Source organism: Galleria mellonella, unplaced genomic scaffold, assembly GCF_026898425.1.
Source record: "Galleria mellonella isolate WM207_F2 unplaced genomic scaffold, CSIRO_AGI_GalMel_v1 utg1267, whole genome shotgun sequence".
NCBI lineage: Eukaryota > Metazoa > Arthropoda > Insecta > Lepidoptera > Pyralidae > Galleria > Galleria mellonella.
The window spans coordinates 1,702,699-1,726,639 of NW_026441987.1; the positions used below are offsets into that span (position 1 = coordinate 1,702,699).

At 33.1% G+C, this 23,941-nt stretch overlaps 2 protein-coding genes across 2 annotated transcripts in view; both read right to left on the bottom strand.

Moving 5' to 3' along the window:
• LOC113522268 (uncharacterized) overlaps nt 1-16,581 on the bottom strand; it is a 55,675-nt gene extending 39,094 nt beyond the window's left edge. Inside the window, exons 1-3 of the mRNA XM_052900211.1 lie at nt 16,373-16,581; nt 14,038-14,187; nt 11,439-11,512 (exon numbers count right to left, since the gene is read on the bottom strand). Coding sequence (XP_052756171.1) covers nt 11,439-11,487 — 49 coding nt within the window. The 5' untranslated portion in view covers nt 11,488-11,512; nt 14,038-14,187; nt 16,373-16,581. The remainder of the gene's footprint in view (nt 1-11,438; nt 11,513-14,037; nt 14,188-16,372) is intronic.
• A 1,562-nt stretch (nt 16,582-18,143) lies between these two features.
• LOC113522285 (polycomb group RING finger protein 3) lies at nt 18,144-22,854 on the bottom strand. Its single transcript, XM_026907966.3, has 5 exons — nt 22,618-22,854; nt 22,158-22,310; nt 20,644-20,786; nt 19,992-20,135; nt 18,144-19,826 (listed from the first exon to the last, which is right to left on the bottom strand). Exons 1-5 carry the CDS (start codon nt 22,727-22,729, stop codon nt 19,701-19,703), a joined length of 678 nt encoding a protein of 225 aa, XP_026763767.1. The 5' UTR covers nt 22,730-22,854; the 3' UTR covers nt 18,144-19,700.
• Nucleotides 22,855-23,941: the final 1,087 nt, after the last annotated feature.

Genomic DNA, 23,941 nt, shown 5'->3' on the forward strand with positions numbered 1-23,941 from the left:
TTTAAGAAGGACGCTGCTGTCCATCCCTCGACCAATAAGTTCCCTTAGTCACCGTTTACGACCCCCACGGGAAAGTAGCGGGTGGCACATTCTATGCCGGGACCACAAGACAAATTCATAGTTTCCCGAATCTATTGTATCATGGATCATCGTAAACTATCTTATAATAATTTTTACTTAAATCTATTAGAAATTTAGTTCATATTGGTCCTCGGAATAAACATCGCTGTGACTGTGAAAATTTAACTTAAACTTTTAAAATATGTGGAGAAAAAAGACGCCTCGAAATCGACCCAATTTGCTATCGTTTATTACATTTGTAGTAGGGATAGATAATATCTATATATTTTAGTTACAATTACAATTACAATGTTAAAAATTTATCTAAAAAATAATATTAAATAACAGATTTTTAACATATTCGAAAATAGATATCCGACCGCCATATGATATCGAAATGGGCGAAAATGACTTTGCCCAAAGGAACCCGATATATAGATATGGGATTAATATCCATATTACCCATGCCTAATCTGTAGTATAGATGCTCAAATAAAATACACATATTATATTAAACAGGTATGTTTAGAATTAACACTATATGCTGCCATTCTTGTTTCTGTTAAAGCGGACTATCAGTCCCATTGCTAGCAATATGCCCTATAAGATCGACCTCCACATGGTCCTCTCCCTGGAAACCATCGTGCTGAATTCCTGGTGTATTCATTACGATGGGCTAATTGACCTGCCTTTTCATTCTCACCTATCACCCCTCACTGGTGCCGCGCCAGTGTATACCATTAGCGCAGGCGAGGTTACCATTCTATTATCGTCAATACAAAAAAACTCCTGTTTCTATATCAACATCCGAAAGTAGTTTTATTTTCGCAACTCGTTATACAATTCATTATAATATTGTTAGTAACTATACGAACGAGGGAAAAGGCCCAGGCGGGCCTTGATTGTGTACTTGAATTCAAAAAGATGTGGAGCGGAAACTCGGATCGTAATGTAATAGGGTGTACAGACCGGCCCCGGTGATGAAATGTTTCACAGACAATAACGGTTCGTCGCGATTCGATATTGAAATACAAGCGTTTTTGTAATAAAAAGTGGTGATTTAAAAAACGAAAAGTGACAAGTAAACAAAAAATTTAACTGTTGAATTTTACAAGACTAGACCGTTTATGGTCAACACAGTTTTTAGTGACATCATGTAATCTAACTCTTTAATTAGAGAAAAAACTGTTTAAGATTGTATATAACAAAGTATGGTATCGTCCCAATTATCTGTCAAATTATTAAAAACAAAAACTGAATTGACTTCAACGTTTGATTGATTTTATAAAACAAAAATGTAAAAGGTAAAGTTTTATCGGTCGACAAACAGAGGGAGACTTTGTACAAAAGTCGATTGCTTGGGTACCTCTGTCCCATTTGTGTTTCTACTGTGAAGCAGTTGTTTGCATAGCTGTGTTTCGGTTTGAAGGGTGGGATATGACAGTGAATTTACAGGGTACAGAGGAATAACATCTGAGTCCTCAGGAATGGCAACGCATGGGAGGTATCATGGGCGAAACAATCTAGTCTGTTATGTCCATGGTACTGCTCATGTTTATAGGCGACGGTTACCACTTTCCATCAGGTGAGCCGTCAGCTTGTTTCCCATTCTAAGTTGTATAAAAAAAATCAACGTACCAATAAAAACTTTGCACTTCGTATTTTGTTATGAAATCTTTCAAATACATTTTTGACATCAAAATCTAAGAACACTGAGCACCTCTTAAAATAATCGTCAATCAAAAACATTGAAAATAACTATTTTACTATTTAACTAAATTGTTTTCGAAAATTTGCATACAATTGCAACATCATCACACTTCAGTAGGCAAAAGTTTTGAACGCTATTAATAATTTTTGAAAATTAACATATAGACACAAATGTTTTTATAGTCCGGTATTTATTTATCACCATTTACTCCACTAAGAATGCTATTAACACGAAATTTTCGGCATTATTCATAAGACTTTACTATTACAAAATACAAAACTCTTAATTATTCTGAAATTAATACGGAAATCAAGATGTGTAACATAACATTTACAACAGCTACGGTTTGCACCTATTTAGTACAACACTGTACTAACAGCAATATTACTCACGAGACCGAATAAATTTTGCAATTTACTGCATTTCCGCTTGTGACAACTTGACTAGCCCTCGTGGTCCGTTGTTCTAGAAAGTCAGGTTACATATCTAACGGGAAGTATGTTATGTACAAAAACCAGCTGGTGAAATTATCCAATATTGCTATACAATGCAGAGAAGCGGATAATTCTGGCGAGTTTGGTTCTAAGTAAAGAGAAAAATACGTTCCTCTGTAGACACTAATTCTTGATTAAAACTCATTCGTGTGTACATCACATAGAAATACCGTGGAGGTATCTATGTCTTTGTAACGAATAAGTAGATTTTGGTTTATATAGCAACTTGAATCGTCAAACTAATGATAGAAAAGAACATTGATAAATTAAATTAAAAATATTTAAATTTAGAACGCGGCATCGTATTCTTCAAGGACCTTGCTCCGTAAACAAAAACAGTCGCTTCAATCCGAACAATAAAGAAGAACAAAAATCAATAAGAAACTAATAAGTAAGTTTTCTCATAGGTAAAGATGGAATAGTACTTAGTATATATATATAGAACCCCGCCTGCACTATTGGTATACGCTAGCACCAGTGACAGATGAGGATGATAGATGAGGATAAAAGTACATAGTTCAATTTGCTAATTGTGACGAGATTAAATACGATTATACGGTTTCCAGGTAGAGGTCGACTAAATGGAGTATTTTGCTAGTAATTTGACTTTTAGACCCCATTACTAACTATCTCCTTCCCACATAACACAAGAGTAAACCTACTACTGCAAAATAAAATTATCAAAGTCGGTTCAGAATTGGCGAAGAACCAGACTAATACAGAGAACCTCCATTTACATATCACTTAAAAATTTAAATAAAATTCATTTACTTCAAATATAACATATACAACATCATTGGGACCTGAAAACATCAATAAAAGTTCTAGGATAGGCTTTGATAATGCTACAGCTATCGAATTAACAATGCATTTCGTAATACAAAATCGTGACGAGCCGAGGCAGTAATTCGTAAGACTCCTTTCATTGATGCCGCTTGGGCAATTTGAGAGATTTATTTACTCTTCCTCCTTTTGTACTTCAATAAGTTATTAGGCAATTTGAATGGGGCAAAAGGTTAACAAATGTAGGACAATTTTGCATCTCTCATTACGTCATTTACGAAACGACAAGTCATTAGTTTTTAATGGAGCAATTGGGCAACTACAATTTCAAAGGCTAATGATATCATCAACCAGAATCGAGGAAATACAAAAATACATTGTGATGATTTAACGTTCACAAAAATTAAGAAAATTACATTCAATTCCGGTCAAATGAAGCTTCTACTTAAATGTGTAGTTTTAGTAATAGTAATGGGCGTTTTTAAAATTTATCATAACACGTCAAGATGTCGTACAATTTTATCATCACGATCTAAGAGTGGAGCAAAATGTATTTTAGTACGTATGTATCATACAATTACACCAATCGCCTGGTCAAGAAGCTAGGATACTCTGTGTTATGAAAAATCATAAAACAAACATTCATGTGCTTCCAGCACAACTGAAAACACCCAAACCCGAAAAGTTCGTTTACTAAATTGACCTGACCGGGATTTGAACATGGGATCTCATTTACGCAAAGCAACGCATCCACTCCCGCGTCACGGACGTCGTGTGCAATTATTACATGCAGAAGTTTTTAATTTTAAATCGTGAACATCATAGTAAAGTTCTACTACTACTATACTTCGCCGAAAAGCTATAAGATCTACCCTCTCCATTAAAATAACAATTATATAAAAAAAGTCGTTACAACATTACCAACACAGTCCACTAATTATTACATAATTTCGAAAAAAAAAGCATGATTATCTAATCCTGAGAACCAATTAAAAGTATCCAAGTGTCAAGGTCTAGATCTAATTTTTTATTCAATATGATAATGAATGTGTCAGAAAAAATCTGATTATAAATTGTTTTATTGGTTCATCAATATCATACGACTATCAATCATTAAATTACGATGACCTAGAAACTTGCTTATTTAAAATAGATTCTTAAGTTCTTATAAAACATCAAAGAGCATATATAATCAATCTTCTGATAATCTAGAAACTAGCAATCAATTATTTAAACTACGTCGATAATTAAGAAAGATATTCAAGCAATAAAAAAAAATATCATGTCTTATGGACAATATTGATCTCAATGATTAAACTACATCATTGCACATTGATTACCATCATTCTGCTACTAGTTCATAAAACTTATCTAATTAATTCAAATCTGGTGTGTCTATATAAACCTAAGGGAAATTTGATGACCATCCTAAGCTCTAAAATCAATCAGTAGAAGTAGAAGAAATTAAGCAGAATAAAAGAATTAAAGAAAATTAGTTAATTTTTAATTATAAGACTTGACCTGAATATGATTAGTATATTAACAAAGGAAATTGTATAAAAATATAAGACCTGCAAGTATCGTAAGAAACGACTAAGGGAAGTTAATGGTCGAGGGATAGGCAGCAGTGTGAGTTTTCAAACATCACCAAAGACCTAATTACAGTTGTTAACTCACCTGCCAAGCGTGGTAACTACTGGCAAAACCCTCAATAGGGGGAGGCCTATGTTTCGCAGTGGACACATATTGGCTGATAGGATGATAAGACCCACAAAGTATTAATGTCAACGCCAAAGACTGTTTCTGCAGAAATTGATGTAAAGGTTGCAATTATTACAGAAACATTCTCTAAATCATGATTAGTAACTAATAGTGACATTCAATTAAGATTAACTAGAACCAGATGATTCCATTTGTACTGTTGGACATGCAGCAGACTGACTCACGGTCGGGATAATTATTCCTTTACTTTTCCATTAAGTTTTGTCTAATCAGACAATACCAATATAGGAACAGTACCCAAATGGCAATTAACGGGAGAAGGCGAGTACTAGAGCCAATGCCCGTGCTACTTTCACTTTCGGTGTGCCACATTCGAGCCGGCTTGCATCATTTACGGATTATGTCATTGGAATTTCGTAGCGGTCATTTTTGTTTTCTTCGCGATGCGCCGGCATTGTGAAGGACGTATTGCAGATGTTATTGTTACCAATATTAAGTAATAGTATTGTCGAATTTGTATCAAGGTAGCGTAAAGTGTCCTAAGGTATTATCGTTTTACCTACTTTTACCAAAGCATTTGCCGAAGTGCACGCATTTTAGTTTCCCTCATTAGTGATACAAGAGGTATAACAGCATCCTTGTCAATATTATAAATGTGGAAATAAGAGTGATTGTTACCTCTTAGTGCCTTAACTTATTATATGGGATGGAGATGGACATAGGCTACGTTTTGTCCCGGTAATATACCTCGGTAACACGGTTGAAGTCGCATGTAAAAGTTTATTGTATTTACCAGAAGACACAAAAGTCGCCTACGCAGTTACTTCTGTCCCACCCACCACTGTTTCTATTGCTAAGCAGCTTGGATTGCATGTGCATGTTCGGTTTAAAGAATAAGATGTGGCAGTGAAATTACATTACTAAATTAAGATGGATACTACAGAACACTTTTACTTCTTTCATACGGATAAACAACTTATTCCCCATTCCACATCGTATAAAACACTTAGTCCTTAGAAGTGACAATGACAATATTGTAAGGATTTCCAATATCATCATCACATCAGCTATTAACTGTCCATTGCTGAACACAGGCCTACCTCATAAATAGGGGGTTTGCTAGTATTTGCCAAGTTGGTAAGCGGATTGATCACCGCAGTTAGGTTTTGGTAATGTTTAAGAGAGACGCTGATGCCCATCCATCGACCATAAAATTCCCTTAGTCGCCAACTACGATATCCACGGGGAAGGAAATGGTGACCTATTCTATACCGTAACAACACAACAGCTTAATGATTACCACGAAGAGCAGTCAAATCTATGTCCATGATGTTGTTCATATTTACCAGAATTGCTAAACAGTTTCTATTAGGTAAATCGCCTACTTTTTGCCATTCCCAGAAGTAAAGGTATACACACATTTTTGGTGAAGCTTTATCGGTCGACAAACAATAGGACTGAGATCTGATGAGGCCATTTTAAATATTATCATAAATCAAATGAATAATTTAAAAACCATCATCTATATTCTCATCTCATGCAATTACTTGTGTTGTGAATCTTAGTTCCTGTTATATTGTTGTAGCTTACATCATTCATGTATAGCTAAAGACGATTATGATATCACGAGCTGTTACCCGTGGCTTTGCACGCGTTACTTTTTAAGTGGAAATTTTCAATAATACTTTCTTAGCGAATGCTTACGTTATAAATCAAATTTAGGTTCCAAATTTCTGTTAGTTTTGGATGTGTATTAATAGTTAGTCAAGACAAACGATTTTATAAGTATTATTATTATTTCAGCCGTTAACTGTCCACTGCTGGACAAAAGCCTTCCTCATACGAATTTTGCCAGTAGTTGCCACGCTTGGCAGGCGAGTTGGCAACCGCAATTAGGCTTTTAGAGATGTATTAAGAGGGACGCTACTGCCCATCCCTCGCCCTCCCTTAGTTACGACACCCACGGGAAAGGTAGGGGCGGCCCATTGTATGCCGGGGCATACACGGCTATTTTTAAGTATAGATTAATAGAAATCTAGATATTTATAACCTTGTAAAACATTAAACTGCAGTATCGCGTGTCTATTCACATACTAGTTGAAAACCGGTCACAAAGTGGGAATGATTATTCCAATGTGTGTGATGATCCAATGACACTTCGTGACGACTTGACCTCGAAACTTCGTAACATACAATATAACGTAAAATTGTGTTAAACATTTTAGCAAATACGCTTACAGATTTAGAGCAAATTAGAAATACTTTGAATGCCAATATATCTGTAATGCCAAATACACGTAATCAAAATAAACATACACAGGCATAATGCCAAATTGGACATAAACTATTTGTAAAAATTAAAAGTTAAAAATAAAACAACTGTTACACGCGTTAAAATTTAATTAAAAAAAAAAATGAAGTCTAAATATAAATATTTAGGGAACACGGAACCGTATTTGCAATTTTCCTTTGCAACAAGTAAATTTTTGGTCAGCAAAAAAAACACCTATAATCGCTGCTAAATGAACCCTCTGACCGGGCATCCTGCGATTTCCGCGTGCAGTATCTACTAGTTTAATTTTACGTATCCCGCGATTTTGACGTGCTCGCATTTTTTATGTTTATTGACGTTGTTATCCCGCGATTTTTGTTTTGGTAGGTTGCTATTGTTTCTCAGAACCTTGCTAGATGGCTAAATATTCGTACTGCTATTTATTGTCAAAGCGACGTGTTTTATTGTTGTTAAAAAAAAATAGGCGGCCAGAGGGTTAAAATGGGGGAAAAACGGTAATTTTTACTACATTGTTGATTACAGAATGAATAGTTCAAATCGATTCAGAATTTGGAGACGTAATCAAATAACATAATTAAAAAAATACAAATAAAATGGAGAACCTAGTAGGTGAAAATCTAGACATGAATCGGAGGACGTTTAAAAATTTTTGCCAAATTAGTCGAGCCGGTCCCAAGAAAAACGATGCGTTTAGTATATATTAATTAGAGCATTGATACAAATACTAGCTGTTTTGCCGGGAATTTGTCCGCGTGATTTAGTATATAAAGTACCTGTGTACGAAATTAGATTCAAATTTGTTTAGTAGTTTTTACGTGAAAGAGTAACAAACATCTCTAAGAATCAGGTCGACCTCCTCGCGGTTCCCCCTGGAAACTATCATGGTTAATTCCTGATGAATTCATCATGATGGGCTAACTGGCCTGTTTTCATTCTCATCTGTCACCTTTCACTGGTGCTCCGCCAGCGTATCCCGTTAGCGCAGGCGGGGTTACCATACCATTTTCACCCATCAAAAAAAAAACATCCCTTAGGTCGTTATTGTATCAGCCGTTCACTATTCACTGCTGAACATAGCTTCCCTCATAAGAGGGCTTTTACCAGTAGATGCCACGTTTGGCAGACGGGTTAGCAAGCGCAGTTTAGCTTTTGATGGTATTTTAAGACAGACGCTGCTGCACATTCCTCCACTTTAAGCTGCCTTAGTCGCCTCTTACGACACACACGGAAAAGGAAAGGGTGGCCTTATTCTATGTCAGAACGTTACACTGCTAAGGTTGTTGACTAGGAGAGAATGCTTTAACCATTAAGTCCGCCTTGTAAATACTTAAAAATAATAAATAAAGTAAGTAGTAAATAAAATAAAGTAACTAAAGAATAAACATATAAACAATAATAAACCATCCACTCATCCTTACAAACTTTGGCATTTATAAATAATAACAGAATAGGATAGTAATAGCATATTGGAGGGATAGAGGGAAAAAGACCACGCCGACGATCGCCTAATCAATGGTCGGACCAAGTGACCGCCGTTACGGGACTGTCAATTACAGCTGCCCTGCGAGAGGCTGAAGGCCGTGCAAAACGGAATAACATCATAAGAGAGGCAGCTTACACCTTTCAAGGACACGACCTTCAGCAATGAAGAGGACGAAGAGAGAGAGAGAGCATATTGGAATCCTAAGTCATGTAGACTTATTATTTACTTATAATATTATTTATGCTATTTCTTTTTTCAATTCTCCGATTGCTCAGCAGCCAGATATTGATATTTTTAAATTAGATAAATTTTCTAAATGTTGTTTAAATTTTTTACGTTTGTAAAATGAACCTATGAACACACGTTTTGAATAACTGTAAGTGAAGTGAGCAATTTATAATCAAATAATAAAGTATAATAACTGATGTAACGTAACGACAGGTAAATCTAATCTGTACTTGTGAGATTTCATCTAACAAGTTGACGACTTGTACTATTTGTGTGTGCGTTAGGGTTGTCAATTCTCGAAAGGACTAACATGGGAAAATTTTATAGAGAGAGGGGGGGGGGGGTATTAAAAGTAAATCATAAATTAATTTTTTAATTTATATTTATTTTGTTTTCGAGCAGCATCTAATATTTGTTGGTGTTTCACTACAAAATCATATATAAATATATAAAAGTTTTTACATAAAAAATCCAAATTTGTTAGTACTTGTAACTCTGCTTTTACTAAATAAATACTAATTCGGTTTCTTTCTTTGCTCTATACTTGCTCCATTATGCTGGATACGCGCTCGCATGAAGCATTAGAGACCGCAAAACGAGTAAGTAGCGACGTGTGAGGTACGGAAGCATTTATTAAATAAAAAAAAACCGGAGAAATTGCACTTCTAGAGGTCGGAAGGTTAACCATTATTACTGGAGTCTCCTGGCTATCAGGGAGGGTTGGCAACCCTAGTCGTGTCTATGGTAAAGCCAAATAATAAACTTGACAAATTACCGTTATTACTCGACGTTGCTGAATAAATAAAGCCTCATTCACTATTCTTAGATTAGTCTCATGATTGACATTATGAGTGTCATACAATTCTGTAATTTCTATTGCATGTGTGTGCGTGTGTGTGTGTGCGTATGTGTGTGTGCGTGTGTGATGATATAAATACAAAATATATCGCAATTTCGCCCACGGGGACCCGTTTTTTTTTTTGATGGATGAAAATGGAATGGTAACCCCGCCTGCGCTAACGGGATACGCTGGCGGAGCACCAGTGAAGAGTGATCGATGAGAATGAAAACAGGCCAGTTAGCCCATCATGATGAATTCATCAGGAATTAACCATGATAGTTTCCAGGGGGAGCCGCGGGGAGGTCGACCTGGTTGGGTATATTGCTAGCAATGGGATTTTTAGTCTCCATTACTAACAATCCCTTTCCCCCCTGGCAATTGTGAATTCATCATGATGGGCTAACTGGCCTGTTTTCATTCTCATCTATCACCCTTCACTGGTGCCCCGCCAGCGTATCCCGTTAGCGCAGGCGCGGCTACCATACCATTTTCACTCATAAAAAAAAACTGCAGTTGCCAATCCGCCTGCCAAGCGTAGCAATTACTAGCCCCCCTCCCCCTCCCCCCCATCAAGAGAAGGGTATGTTCAGCAGTGGACAGTTAAAGGCTGATATATGATGATGAGTTTTTTGGAACAATATCTTAAAATCTTATGTTAGATCGTTAAGTAAATAAAATAGCTGTTATGAATACATGACTAATCGATGTTTGTTCCACGGATTATGACATAGAATGAGCGAACAATGTTACCAAGCGTTGCCTAACCGCTGTATTGAGGGAAGCGAATTGTTTTGTGTTTTTTTTTCTGTATGCTAACGAGAGGCAATTAGGTATGCTGCGTTAGTGCGATAGTGGGTCGATGTGTGTATGGGGTCAAGTATTTATAGACTTGTATGACCATACGTGGTATGGCCGTGTGCTCTCGGCATAGCCAACCATTCTTTTCCCATGGGTGTCGTAAGGGGTGACTAAGGGAGAGCGAAGGATGGACAGCATTTCTCTTCAAACATCTCTAACTAACTGCGGCTACCATGTTAGACTTTAGACGGGGGTTTTGCCAGTAATTGCCACTAAACGTGTCAAATTACTGGCAAAACCCCCCAAAGGGGAGGTTTATGTTCAGTATATCATGTATAAATATTGTTAATGGAATTTAAAAAAATGCTCTGGGAAACATGAATTTAACCAATTTACGAGCTTATTGTAAAGTAGTAAGGTTACATATAGGACTCTAGTGTGTTCAATGATTGTGGAGTAGTCACAACAATAAATATTCTATATACCAGAGGTGGCCGACTTGTCTAGACCCAAGATCTACTGTTTACTGACAAAACCCTGTGCGATCTATCGATTACATACTTCTTGAAATCACAAATGAAACAACACAGTTCAGTACACGACTATGTAGTAATGTACCTAGTATTTTTTTTTTATTTTGAAAATAGAAAACTGAAAATTATTCTTAGTAACTAGTTATTTATATTATATTAGTGTGAGCATATTTTATTGCCTTGCCACGATCGACTGGACTGATAGTAGCGATCCACCGGTTGGCCACCCCTGCTATATACAATACGTTTAAGGCAGTCTTTCACAAAGTGGACGATAACGCCCCCTTGTGGGCGCTGCAGGCCTAAAGGGTAAGAGAACCAGAAAAAATGAGGACGTTGTGTAGAGGCTTGGGAGTGATTTGCAATTTGAAGTAATAGTGGTTTTTAAGTAGGTAAAAAAATGGGGGCGGTAAAAAAGAATTTACTCTCAAAATAGGCAGCAGACATAATAAATTTGGGACCCCTGGTTTAAGGTAAAATTTGCAAACTTACCGGAACGTGATATGGCCTCATCGCCGCGGTCCATGTGTGTCAGTCCCATGGCTGGTCGGGCGCAAGCCTCATCACTGAAAATATGGAAAATACTAAGAATTCATCATTGTATAAATTGGACTGAAGCTGGTTATGTCAGCAATTCAGCATGGTCGTATAACTAGAAGATGTTTGAAGAAGAGGATAAGCTTTTTAAACTACCGTTGAAAAGTAATTTAAAATTTTAGTATATGAGGGGTATTTTTTTTTTAAATAATTCTTTATTTGGAACAAAAACACTGAATACAATATTATTGAAAAACGATGGTATTATATTAAGCAAGTACATTTTGTTCTTCAAACGAAGTGACTCCAATCGCAGACACACACACTCTCATACATTTTTTTTATTGTAAACAAGCTAACAATCGTCGTAACGTCAATCATAGGGGGGAAAAGGGATTGTTAGTAAAGGGGATTAGCAACCCCATTGTTAGCAATACACCCTGGAAAGCATAGTAATTAATTAATTATTGAATTCATCACGATTGGCTAACTGACCTGGCCAATATATGTACACAGATAGCGCGGGGCTACTATTCCATTATGATCCATTTAAAAAAAAAAAGTCAACCATAATAAAATTAATATGAGACCAACAGGAACAGAAGTATAATCCCTATTGATTACAAAAAGAACACATAAAACATAAAAAAAAAATCAAATGAAATGAGAAAATACTTCTTTTTGGGGGGGTAATGAAAAAAATTACTATTAATATTTAATACTTAAATCTAAGTTTATTTGAACAAAAATATTTCTTCAAGTGACTTCTAAGGAGAAGTCACTTAAATACTTCGCTTTGGACTGGGATATATCCCATTTATAATTTACATTTGCATACGCATTGCAAACACATACATTACACTTATGCATTCTAACAAAACTTGCTTTTACAAAACGTCATAGACGGAAGGAACTGCAGTGCGGACATTTTACTCAGAGGTCACGTGTCCGACCTCTACAATTACTACGACATATTTGACCTGAAGAACTTTAACTTTTTAAATTAAATGTTAAATACTGAATGTCACTAACTGACCGACCTTAACCGGACTATTAAACACTTTATGAAAAAAAAAATTAGTTCAACAAATAAAAAAATACACAGCTTCAATCGAAACAAAACCAATTTGATTTAAAAACTAAACTACTAAACCGATTTTGATGATATTTTTGTAGAATCCAAGTACCTTTCAGATAAAAAAAAAACAATAGTTGCCACGATTGTCAGGCGGATCGGCAACCGCAGATACGCTTTGGTGATGTTTAAAAGGAAAACTTTTGCTTATCCCTCGACTATTTAGTTCCCTTAGTCACCTCTTCCGACACCCACGGGAAAGGAAGGGGTGGCTCTGTCTATGTTGATACCACACGTTAAGCATTGACTCCTTAGCTTCCTTCTATTAACAATATGAACGAGCTATCGCAATGGTCATAAAGAAATTTAAATTACCCCGTAGCATAAGAGTTTGTAAATGGAAAGGCCTGGCTCAACCCAGTATATAAGGAGAGCTCTCGGCATACCGTAAAAATATCTTTAAGAACATATAATTGTGCCTTCTTGGAGCCAGGCGAGCCTAATCTAAAATACACTAACGCCCTTTATTTAAAAGAAATACAGAAGTCTGTAGTTTGTTGTTGATCTTCCAAAAAGAGAACTACATTCTAACATTAATACGCACTAAAAAAGTTAATTAAATCTGTTCACGATTACTGTAAAACATTGTCTGTGTACAATAAATTTCTTTAAACATAGACATAGACAATGAATATTTAACATAGACAATTTAAAGGCACTAGATGCACATACTTTTGCATAAATAAAGAACGTTGTGAATAAATCGATAACTCTTCGATAGAATAATTACAAAATGCAACTCACAATGACCACATAAGATCGAGTGAAACACAACTTGTAAAGTGATAAAGTGCGATCTGGTAACACTGGACCCGTCTACCTCTCGATATTCGTCCTTGATCCGCAATGTGCGATTGTACACCGGTCGCTAAGAGAGACTTGAGTAAACGTCCTAGTTACAATTTGCATCACAACAGACAGACAACATGCAACCAGACTTAAAATTATTATAGCAAAACGCAATAGTCATTACACATTTCAATTTATGAGGATCTGCAATATACAAATGGCGGCGGTGTTTTTTTTTTTTTTTTTATAGGGTTTAGTAGCAAAAGAAATCTTTATACATAATTTTGTTGTGTGTTCGTGTTTTCTTAATTTTTTTATTGTATACGATATTAACTTACTAATATATAAAAAATGTAACTGGACATCTGAATATGGACGAAAAAAAATGCTTCTATAAGAGCAATACGAGCCAAAATAACTATTTTTAGAAATCTTATCGGCCTGTTTGTTTATACCGACATCACGCTAAAAACACTGCACCAAGTTGAATGCGGTTTTCACCATTGTGTCCCTGAAGGTCTAACTTAAAAACGTGTTTATTTTGATACGTCATTTAGAAGTGACCTATTCAGCAGTTTTCATACTTCTGAAAATCGCGCATAGAAAGGTAAACAATATATTAATAGTAACCTCAGTAGCCTGTCACGGTAGCAGACAACGGTCCGTCGCTCGTCGCTGAACCCAATGGAGAAGGTGGCGAGATCTGGACGAGCGAGCTCCTCGACGCACCGGTGGATAAGGAACCTCCGGTAGTTACTCACTGGTGGAAACACCAGCACACTGAACAAAATAAATATAATTGAAGTTTGACGTTTACAAAATTCATTAAATCTAAAAAAGAATTGTAAAATATATTTTTTTATATCATTTTTAAATGTTATAAATTCTACTAATATTATAAATGTTAAACTTTGTAAACATGTTTATTTGTTACTCAATCACACTTAAATAGCTGAATGGATTTGAATGAAACACAGATAAATTATATAGTAACACATAGGATTGCCGTGTATGCCCCAGCATAGAATGGGTCACCCTTTCCTTTCCCATGGATGTCGTAAGAGGTGACTAAGAGAGGGCAAAGAATGGACACTGGCATCCCTCTTAAAACTTCTCTAAAAGCCTAAATGCTGTTGCCAAACTGCCTGTCAAGCGTGGCAACCACTGGCAAAACTCCCCTTATGGGGAAGGCTTATGTCCAGCAGTGGTCAGTTAAGGGCTGAAATTATAATAATAATAACATAGGATACTTTATATATTAATTAATGGTGTGGAAATATGGATTCATTAATACATAATTTTTAGAGCTCCTTAATGGTTTAACCAATCACTATGAAATTTGGTATTCACATACTATATGGAAGAGAAGGATATAGACTATTTTTTATCTTGGTCAGTAAACACATGCCTATCTAAAAATTAAAATCCTTTTAAGAGAATATTTTATTAGAGCAAATGAACAATTTTCTCTAAAAAACACGAGTCAGTGATCCAGCAAAAAGAATTTCATCCTCCCATATATGGTGCATACAGCAATTAAGTTAAATTAAAAAATATTTATTTAAACTTTATTAACCAATAAAATGTAGCACAAGAAGTGAACTTAATACTATAAGCATTCACTGCCAGACAACCATTATAAATAAGCAAAGATACTTCATCATCATATCACATTGTACACTAACTGTCCACTGCTGAACATAGGCCTCCTCATGAGGTATTTAAGAGGAGTTTAATGCAAGAAAAAATATATATCAATTTTACATTAGTAAATATATACACATAAATTAATATATTAGATATACAACATATGTACATAAATTATATGGGATAATGATCAACATCTACTCAGACACACCCTTAGAAGGATATTATTATTTTACATTTGTAACATTATAACATTTAAAGTAATTATTTTATTACATCTCATAAGTTTCAGTAATGTTCCACAAACAAAGCATGCTATGGTTGCCTCTAAATGTAAAAACAGTTAGACCTAAACAACTAGTGTATTGTAGTGAAATATTTTGCTGTATCTTATGTTGGTGATCCTATAAATAAATTAATTAAACACATTTCACCTTACATAAGAGCTACTGTTAATTTGATATAAAATTTTATTCAAACTTTTTCTTTTATTTATGGCTAGCCATTTATTACCTAGCTATTGTTATTTCTATTGGCAATATATAACATAATTTTTATTATCCATTATAGCTATTGTTGTAATTGTGTGTTTTCCAATCATTGCATAAAAATTAGTAACTTTAAGAGATTATGTCATAAAATTTTAATACATTAAATAAAATGAAACTGAGCTAATATAGTTTTCATTTAAATTATCCAGAAATTAAAACTGACAATAATTTGATATATTTAAAAATTAAATATTTGATATAGAAATAAATTTGTAACAAAGTCATCATTAATACAATATTATTAATATATTATTCTTATTCTAAAAGAAATCATATAGTTATTTGTTAAGAAGAAATAATCTTTTTGACAATTACCTTACTATTCAAGCAATATTTTAATTTATGACTTAAATAATTATAGGTATTAAAATTATTTTTCTAGAGAAAAAATTTATACAGAGTAAAATAATGCCGTGGTACAAAATAATAATGTATTTTGTTTATTTCTTTATTTAAACGTATAATATACATAACAAACAAAAATAAAACAGGAAAAGGTGTGTGTAGTTAAATTGTTTTAGAGCAGTCGCGCTGCGGTCGCTAAGTGCCGTTAGTATTTTAAGGACCTTGAATGAATATAAAAATATCCTTGATTGGTCACAATTATGTACTTCACAGGTGCCCCCTTTGACTCATAACCTTGAATGCAAACGGCACAATCGGAACGCTTTTGAATACTGGCGTATAAAGAAGTTTACTATAAATTATAAACGCAAAATAACCCATAATCACAGATATTACGAGTAAGAATGTTTAAAGTTGTTTACCTGTCAACATTTCGTTCCGCCACAAAACATTTCAGGTCGTCGTTGACATCGTCGACGAAATTGTCGTCCGCGAGGCTTAGGAATCTTTCAACCGTTTTGGCACCCAGTTTGACGGTAGTTTGTTTAATTTAAATAGATAAATAAAAAAATAACTTCACGTGCCAAACGGGAATCTAGCGGTCGTCCATTTTCAGCTTTTTTCATATATACAACTGTCAATGTCAAATTCTGCAAGCGTAGATAGAGAGGTAACGCACAAAGACTAGAGAGAACCAATTTAGAAGATTGTCGGAAAATATCGGTTAATACATTTCAAACCCTGACAATTATATGCCTGTAATTTTAGCGTTGTAAGTTATTTGTATGTGTCGATTATACTAATCGACTAGATATGTTCAATTCTAACATTGCTCGGCTAAGTGTGAGTACCTAAGTCGATAAATAATATTCGCCACAAAAAAAAAAAGGATAAGCGACTGTTATAAAAAATAGAACAAATCGAATGACAACATAAATGCGATTATAATCGTTTTTATGATACTCAATTCTTAAAACCATTAACAAAGTTATGAAAATGAATATTGATTACTATTCGAGTATCATTATTAAGTATCAATTTAAATAAACAATAACAATATAGTTAACTGCAGGCATAACAAATATATTGATGCATGAATGGATAAGTAGCACTTGCAGAGAGAGATTGTTTGTTTCTATTACTTTTAAATTGTATATAAAAGCGCTAGTATAGCTGTATTATATTCTATCTATTTTTGTAGTATATATCTTCCAGTGTCAATTGTGTTAAAAGGACTGAGAGATTGTAATGACTGCAGATGCAGTAATAAAAAATTAGAATGACGTGTTCAAATAATATATTTAAATTAGATCGTAATTCATATCTATTAAATAAATCTCCACTTACATAGGTATTCATAAACAATACAACTATAATTGAACTATATTAACTAATACAATAATTAAAATTGTAAATTCCATACATCAAATTATTCTAATTTAGGTAGCTATAATTAAAAAAAAACCTATGAAACGGTAACAAAAACTTTTGTTTAACAAAAAAAATAACAAAAGTAATAAAATGAAGAAATAATAAAAGGTGTTAACACGCCAATTTCTATAATACACATACAAGTCTTCATTGCTACATGAAAATTAAAAGAACTTATTTATTGAAAATAAAACCAAAATTAACAGGATTCAATAATCATAAATAATTATGGCAATAATATAAAAAATAAAATTATTTTAAATTAGATTCTATAAAGGTGGTGACCAATTTAATATTTGAATAGAATAGAAAATTATTATTGGATAAAAACACAAAGTCACAGTCACAAGATACAATGAGCCCTCACTACTTTTATAGGAAATTAGTATGGGACCAATACAAAATTCTTTCAATTCCACTGTGTCCTCCCAGGTCACGATGTTCTTAGATTTTTTTTTATACCACTGGCAGGTGGCAAACAAGCATACGGTTCACCTGATGGTAAGTGGTTACCGTAGCCTATGAACACCTGCAATACCAAAGGTATTACGCGTGTGTTGCCGACCCTGAAGAAACCTCTTTACCCCCCTTTTGAAGAACCTCTTGGGAAAACTCTTAGATGGACCATATTTATTTTTGCAGCGATTATATTACTACAATTGTAACTGATTTATGTTTATTGAATGTATATGTGAATTAATAACCATTATTATTAAAAGAATTTTTTTTTTGATCCCATACTACTTTATTAAAACTGAAGTATATTTTTTTCTTCTTAACAAAAATAATTAAAAACACTGCATTTTCTTAATCAGAAAACTTCCAGTTTGTTTCGAAATTATTATCATCGTAATATGACCACTGAACCCATAATGTTTGAACATAACAATAGACTATAAAATTAAACTTATCTACTTTATACCCTCATCCTCCACAGATTACAAAGAACGCTCCAGAGCATCTCTCTAATAGTTACCATAACTATACCATGGTATCTATATATGCCAGTAATACTGGTGGTGTCATATGCACATTGCTGATTATGAAAAAACTTTTTAAGACCTTTGAAACTCTATTTAGAGAAAAAATATTCTACAATCTGAGCGTTCCCGGAAAGAATGTGTCGAGGAATTATGGATTAAAGTAGAAGATCACCCACAAATAAGTAAAAAGTTGACTGATCATTTAAATTTACAATAATAAGAAATTGATGTATTCAAATGTTTACATTGAGAAAGTTATCCTAAAAGCTATTGGTGGAAAATGATGGTTTAACAATTCAGAGGGATCATTTCTTTAAACCTATCTCTAAAATTAAAGTTTAAATTTGATATCACAGCAAAATAATTATTGGATGGACCAATATGAAATAATTTTCTAATAGATTTAAGTCAATATTATTATAAATTTATTTTGTGATAGTCCATAAAACATTAATATTGCTAAACTATCAAATTAAAATATTAGACTAAGAGATAGACTTGGAGCAATGCATCTCAAAATGGACCCCAATAATTTTATTAGGTAAAAAAAAATTATATAACCATCTTTATAAATGAAAACACTTTTAGTAGTGTTCTCACTTACACATATAATTATAGATATCAATTATATATTTCAAATTCCACCAAAAGCCAACATTGCTGCACATAAACAGACAATGTTAGTACATGCCCAAATATGTATGTACCTCTTAGATTAAGGTTAGTCCCTGTAGCATTCTCTTTCTACGATGTACTCAATGACCTCATACAAGATCATATTTTGTAGCTATATTAACACACATACATGAGATGAACTCATGGAAAATCCTTGCATTTATTGACATTATTGCATAATGAACCTTATCACTTTCGTTTTCAAGTATAAAATTGAATAAAGCCTTCAAAACAGGCAAACCTAAGGAATTTTCCATTTGAAGTATACAAGCAAAGAACAGGGAATGGCCTAATGTATCAATTATAAAAAAAAAACGCAATTTAGAAGTTAGGTAGTCATATTATTCAGGTCAAAATTCACTTTTTACTTAGAAGTAATAATGAGTTTTTTCATATACGCTTTTCTATTTTTATTTTTTAATAATTATTAAATATTTTTGCTAAAATCAGACTTTTTAATTTTAGAAATCAAATAAAATAAGAGGGAGAAAAGCAAAAATTACGACATTCCTTGTTCTTTGCCTGTATCCTTAATTTGGTATCTTCATATGTAATAGTCAATCCTCATTTAGTATAGTATAGACATTGTATTAAATATATAGGTATTAACTATATTCAGGCATATATAAAAACATGTTGCTACCATTTAAAAAAATACTATTTATAGATCAATTTTAGGTCTATACTGCAATCGTAGGGGCGGGTCTCTGAATCTCCATCGTGTTACATATACAAACTTTAATGTGTGGTCCTTGCCTAATAATTCATCATTGCATAATATGTCAATCTGAAAAAAAAAACATGATGTAAATTAAAATACAACTATGCTTTTTATTAATCAAATTACCTATTTTTGTTCGAAATTCAAAATAAAATTTTTTATTTCCAAATTGAATCATTAGTGGGATAGGAACGAATTTCTTAAATTAGTTATTTTTAATAAATTACTTACTTCTCTATACTTCTCCATTCCCGTTAATACTTTCTTGGCTACAAATTTTTTGAGGTGTGTAATGGTGGCCTGCGACGAACACCTGATAAAGCTACGCTTCAATGTACGCAGGGACGTTGATATACACTCCAAGCACACGTTGACCTGAACACAAAAGTTTTGTTTAATATTTATGGTATTATTAAAGTGTCTTCGCATTATTTTGTATGTATTTCCAACAAGTTTATAACCCGTTGTCGCCCATAGGACAAGTTTAGTTTAGACTTAAATTAGAGGGCACTAAAATAAAATTATTTGCAAACTACAGACTGATGTGGGTGTATGTGAAAGACTACTGAAAAAAATACTAAGGATAAAAAAAAATTGTTTGCTTCATAATCTCAACTTGGATGTATTTTTTATTACTAATTCTGAAATAATAACCTCTAAATTATTTTTAAAATTTCAAAAATAAATTATTTTAGAAGTGTCCTCAGTGAAACCATATGTCACAGACCATAGATAAAAATCAAGATAATAGAATTATAAATCTACCTCCACATATTATTGTAAACAGTAACTTAATATCTAGAAAAAGATTCATCATCATAGGCGTATTTAAAGAAGGTGGATGGAAAAATTTACTGAGACATGTCTGATAAAATCTGCATACCTGTTCATCTTTTCTGTGGCAGTCAGTGTTGTCAGGTTGCTCCGGTTCATCTCCAGCCCCAGGCTTGTCAGCAGCTAGAGCTGCATCCTTGGGGCACGGCAGGTTCCGCGTACGATAGAAGTCACGCTCGCGTTTCATTTCATCTGAAATAGTAACATTTTAGTATCAGAGGAAGAATGTGCAAAATAATTTGCATAAGTGCCTCTATTTTTGTCATACACTATTGGTTTGCATACTGCTTTAGGATTAAAAGATGTCATATTGGGTGGAATGTGACATGTGACATCATCATGATGTGGATGTCAGGTGGACCATCAGCTTGTTTGCCATTCTAAGTTGTATATAAAAAAATATTAATGTAAATCATTGGGTAGGTACAGTGAGTATATTATTCTCGTTTTATAGAAACAGTATATTCTGTTATGTCCACAGTACTGCTCATGTCTATAAGCGACAGTTACCACTTTCCATCAAATGGGCCATCTGCTTGTTTGGCATTCAAAGTTACATAAAATATATATATATATCATAATAATTTGACAGAATATCCTATATATTTTAATACATACATATCTGAAAAACATATATATTTATATAGGTATTGCTAAAGATTGATGTGGAGAGAATGCTATATAGCATTAATTCTACCTTTTGTAAGAAACATTTTTTGTAATGTGATCAATAAAGAATAAGTAGATGTTGGGGTTACAGACAATCCTCTATGTTGAGGTTGTTTTGAAGCCGAGGCTATTGACGTAATCCTAGAAAATGTAGCTGTGGGCTCTTAACATTCACAAATTCTCAGAACAGTGAGGTCGCTCCATGAGGCCTGTGAAGATACCAGGAAGCTTCTGGATGGAGCTTGGCTGGCTGTATTAGCTACAACTCATATGTACAACAGCCCACATAAGAGAGTTAAGTGTGGAGATTACAATGGCAGCATTTCATGATAAAGATCTATCTGTTAGTGACACTAATATATTAAAATATTAAATATAGAAGATATTTAATTATTATTTCAGTAGATATTTTTAAGAGCCTTAATTTTATAATTGAAGTGTACCAAAGTGTGGCAACATTGCAACTTTTTAAAATTCTTAATTCATTTTTCTATCAATTTTCAAAAACAATTTAATATTTCTCAATGTTTCTGACTGATTATTTTAAAAGTTTTGTGGTGGCATACTAAAAGTGTTAACCATACCATAATATTCCTATTGACACTGAAAAATTGTATTTTAATGGTAAAAATGTATTTAAAATTTGCTTTAGAAAAGCTAAATATAAAGTAGATGCAAAGTTTTTAGTGGTAGATTTTAAAGTTGTAAATTTCTTACTTATTAAATGAAAATTCAAATATAAAAGTAATAAATTATTTGTGAATGCAATTTATTCTTTTTACTGTTGATACATGATACATTATCTAGAAGTAGTCTATTTTATTGGCTTTCCTACTTCTGAAACCATACACACAAAGTAGCGGGCAAAGAACCAGTAATAAAATAAGCACTCACTATCCTGTAAGTCAGGGACCAATTTATATACAATATCTTGCATGGTACGGTCGAAGCTGATATATTGCAGTGGATGAGATTGGTGGATGACAATGTTGCATGTTGGACATGTATTGTTCTCCTCCAAATGTTTCACCAGGCAACTTTTGCAAACTGCAAATGAAAGTTTTTAGGTTATAATATTTTTTCAAAACTTAAATACACAGAAATATTGCAAACTGAGATAACAACTCTTTCTATTGTGAAAAATAGTAGCTTTAAACTTTAAATGAAGTTAAACAACATAGAATTGTCTTAAGTAACAGATAATATATAACAGTGACAGAAATGTTACTGGTAAGCCCTTGTTACAAACAGATATTACATTTGTCATGAAAATAGAAAGGTGGCTATTATTATACGTTTGTAAATACATCAATAGATAACTAAAATAAATCTTGGTTATTTATAAAATACTAACACGTATGTAGGCATTCCGTAACTGTAGTAGCGTCAATAAAATATCCACGACATATCTTGCAAGTAATGTGACTGTTTAAGGTTTTTAATTTGATTCTTCTTTCCATTGTCATCCTAAAACTACCTTTGCGGCAAAAACATTAGGTAAAGTATTGAAAACTAATAGAAAATAAAATAATTGGAACATAAACGGTAATATAAAGATCAGTCAACTCAACGTTTTACGTTTAGTTTACTTATTTCTCTTTTCCCCAGAGTTGCCGTGTTCTATGTTATTATCTTTTTATAAAGATGAAAAAATAATTATGTATTTAACACTAACAATTATATGAGACTTAATGTAAAAAAATAATATTATAATGAAAAATATATATACTAAAAATTGTATAATATTGCAAATTGCAATAAAGTATCAACAAATTGAATTAAACGCACCAACTTGGAGACCATAGATATAATAAAATACATCGAAACTTCTTATAGTAATCTGTGGCACCGCTAGTGTTGTACAACACTAAGACTAGAGGTAAATATATATTCTATGTTTTGCGGTTTTCGATAATTTGTTATTCTTTAAATTTACGGAATTAAGACCTTAAAATATTTTTGCGGTATGTGTGACTTGTAAACTTATAAGTATCTAGACTTTATATTAACTCGCTTTTAGAGTTTGTAAACACCGTTGTAAAGATAACTGAAGAACTTATATTGCAGTATAATACGAACCCCGGCTACGTTACCAATATTTGCTAGCGAGGCAGCAGTGGAAGATGATGGATAAAGATAAAAACAAGTCAGTTAGCCTCTTGTAAAATCATAATGGTTTTCAAGAATAACTGCGTGGAGGTGTACCTGATAAGATATATTACTAATAATGGAGCTGTTCGACTCCATTACTGTCAATTTTTTCTTTCCCACCTTACAATGTTTATAGTTGGGCAATTGTAAAGAGTATAATAAATATAGAAGAATACAAACGGCTGTGCGTACTATTCTTGTAGTTAATACAGATTCGCAGTTATTATGAAAATAATAATTTTAAAAAGTATAAGGTCAATATCGATAAATATATAATACAATAAATAACACAATTGTCTAAAATATTATGTAATGTATATAAAAATATTAATAAAATTTAGAATATCCATTTAAACATATTTTAAAATTAGTATTTCTAGCATTCATCAATAAAAGGCATTTTAAATAAGTATACAAATTTATTTACACTTTAATGTACATTTTAACCCTATCACAAAATAGAAAATTAATAAATAATAATTTAACACCACATACAATATACCTATCACACAGTGTAATAAATTATA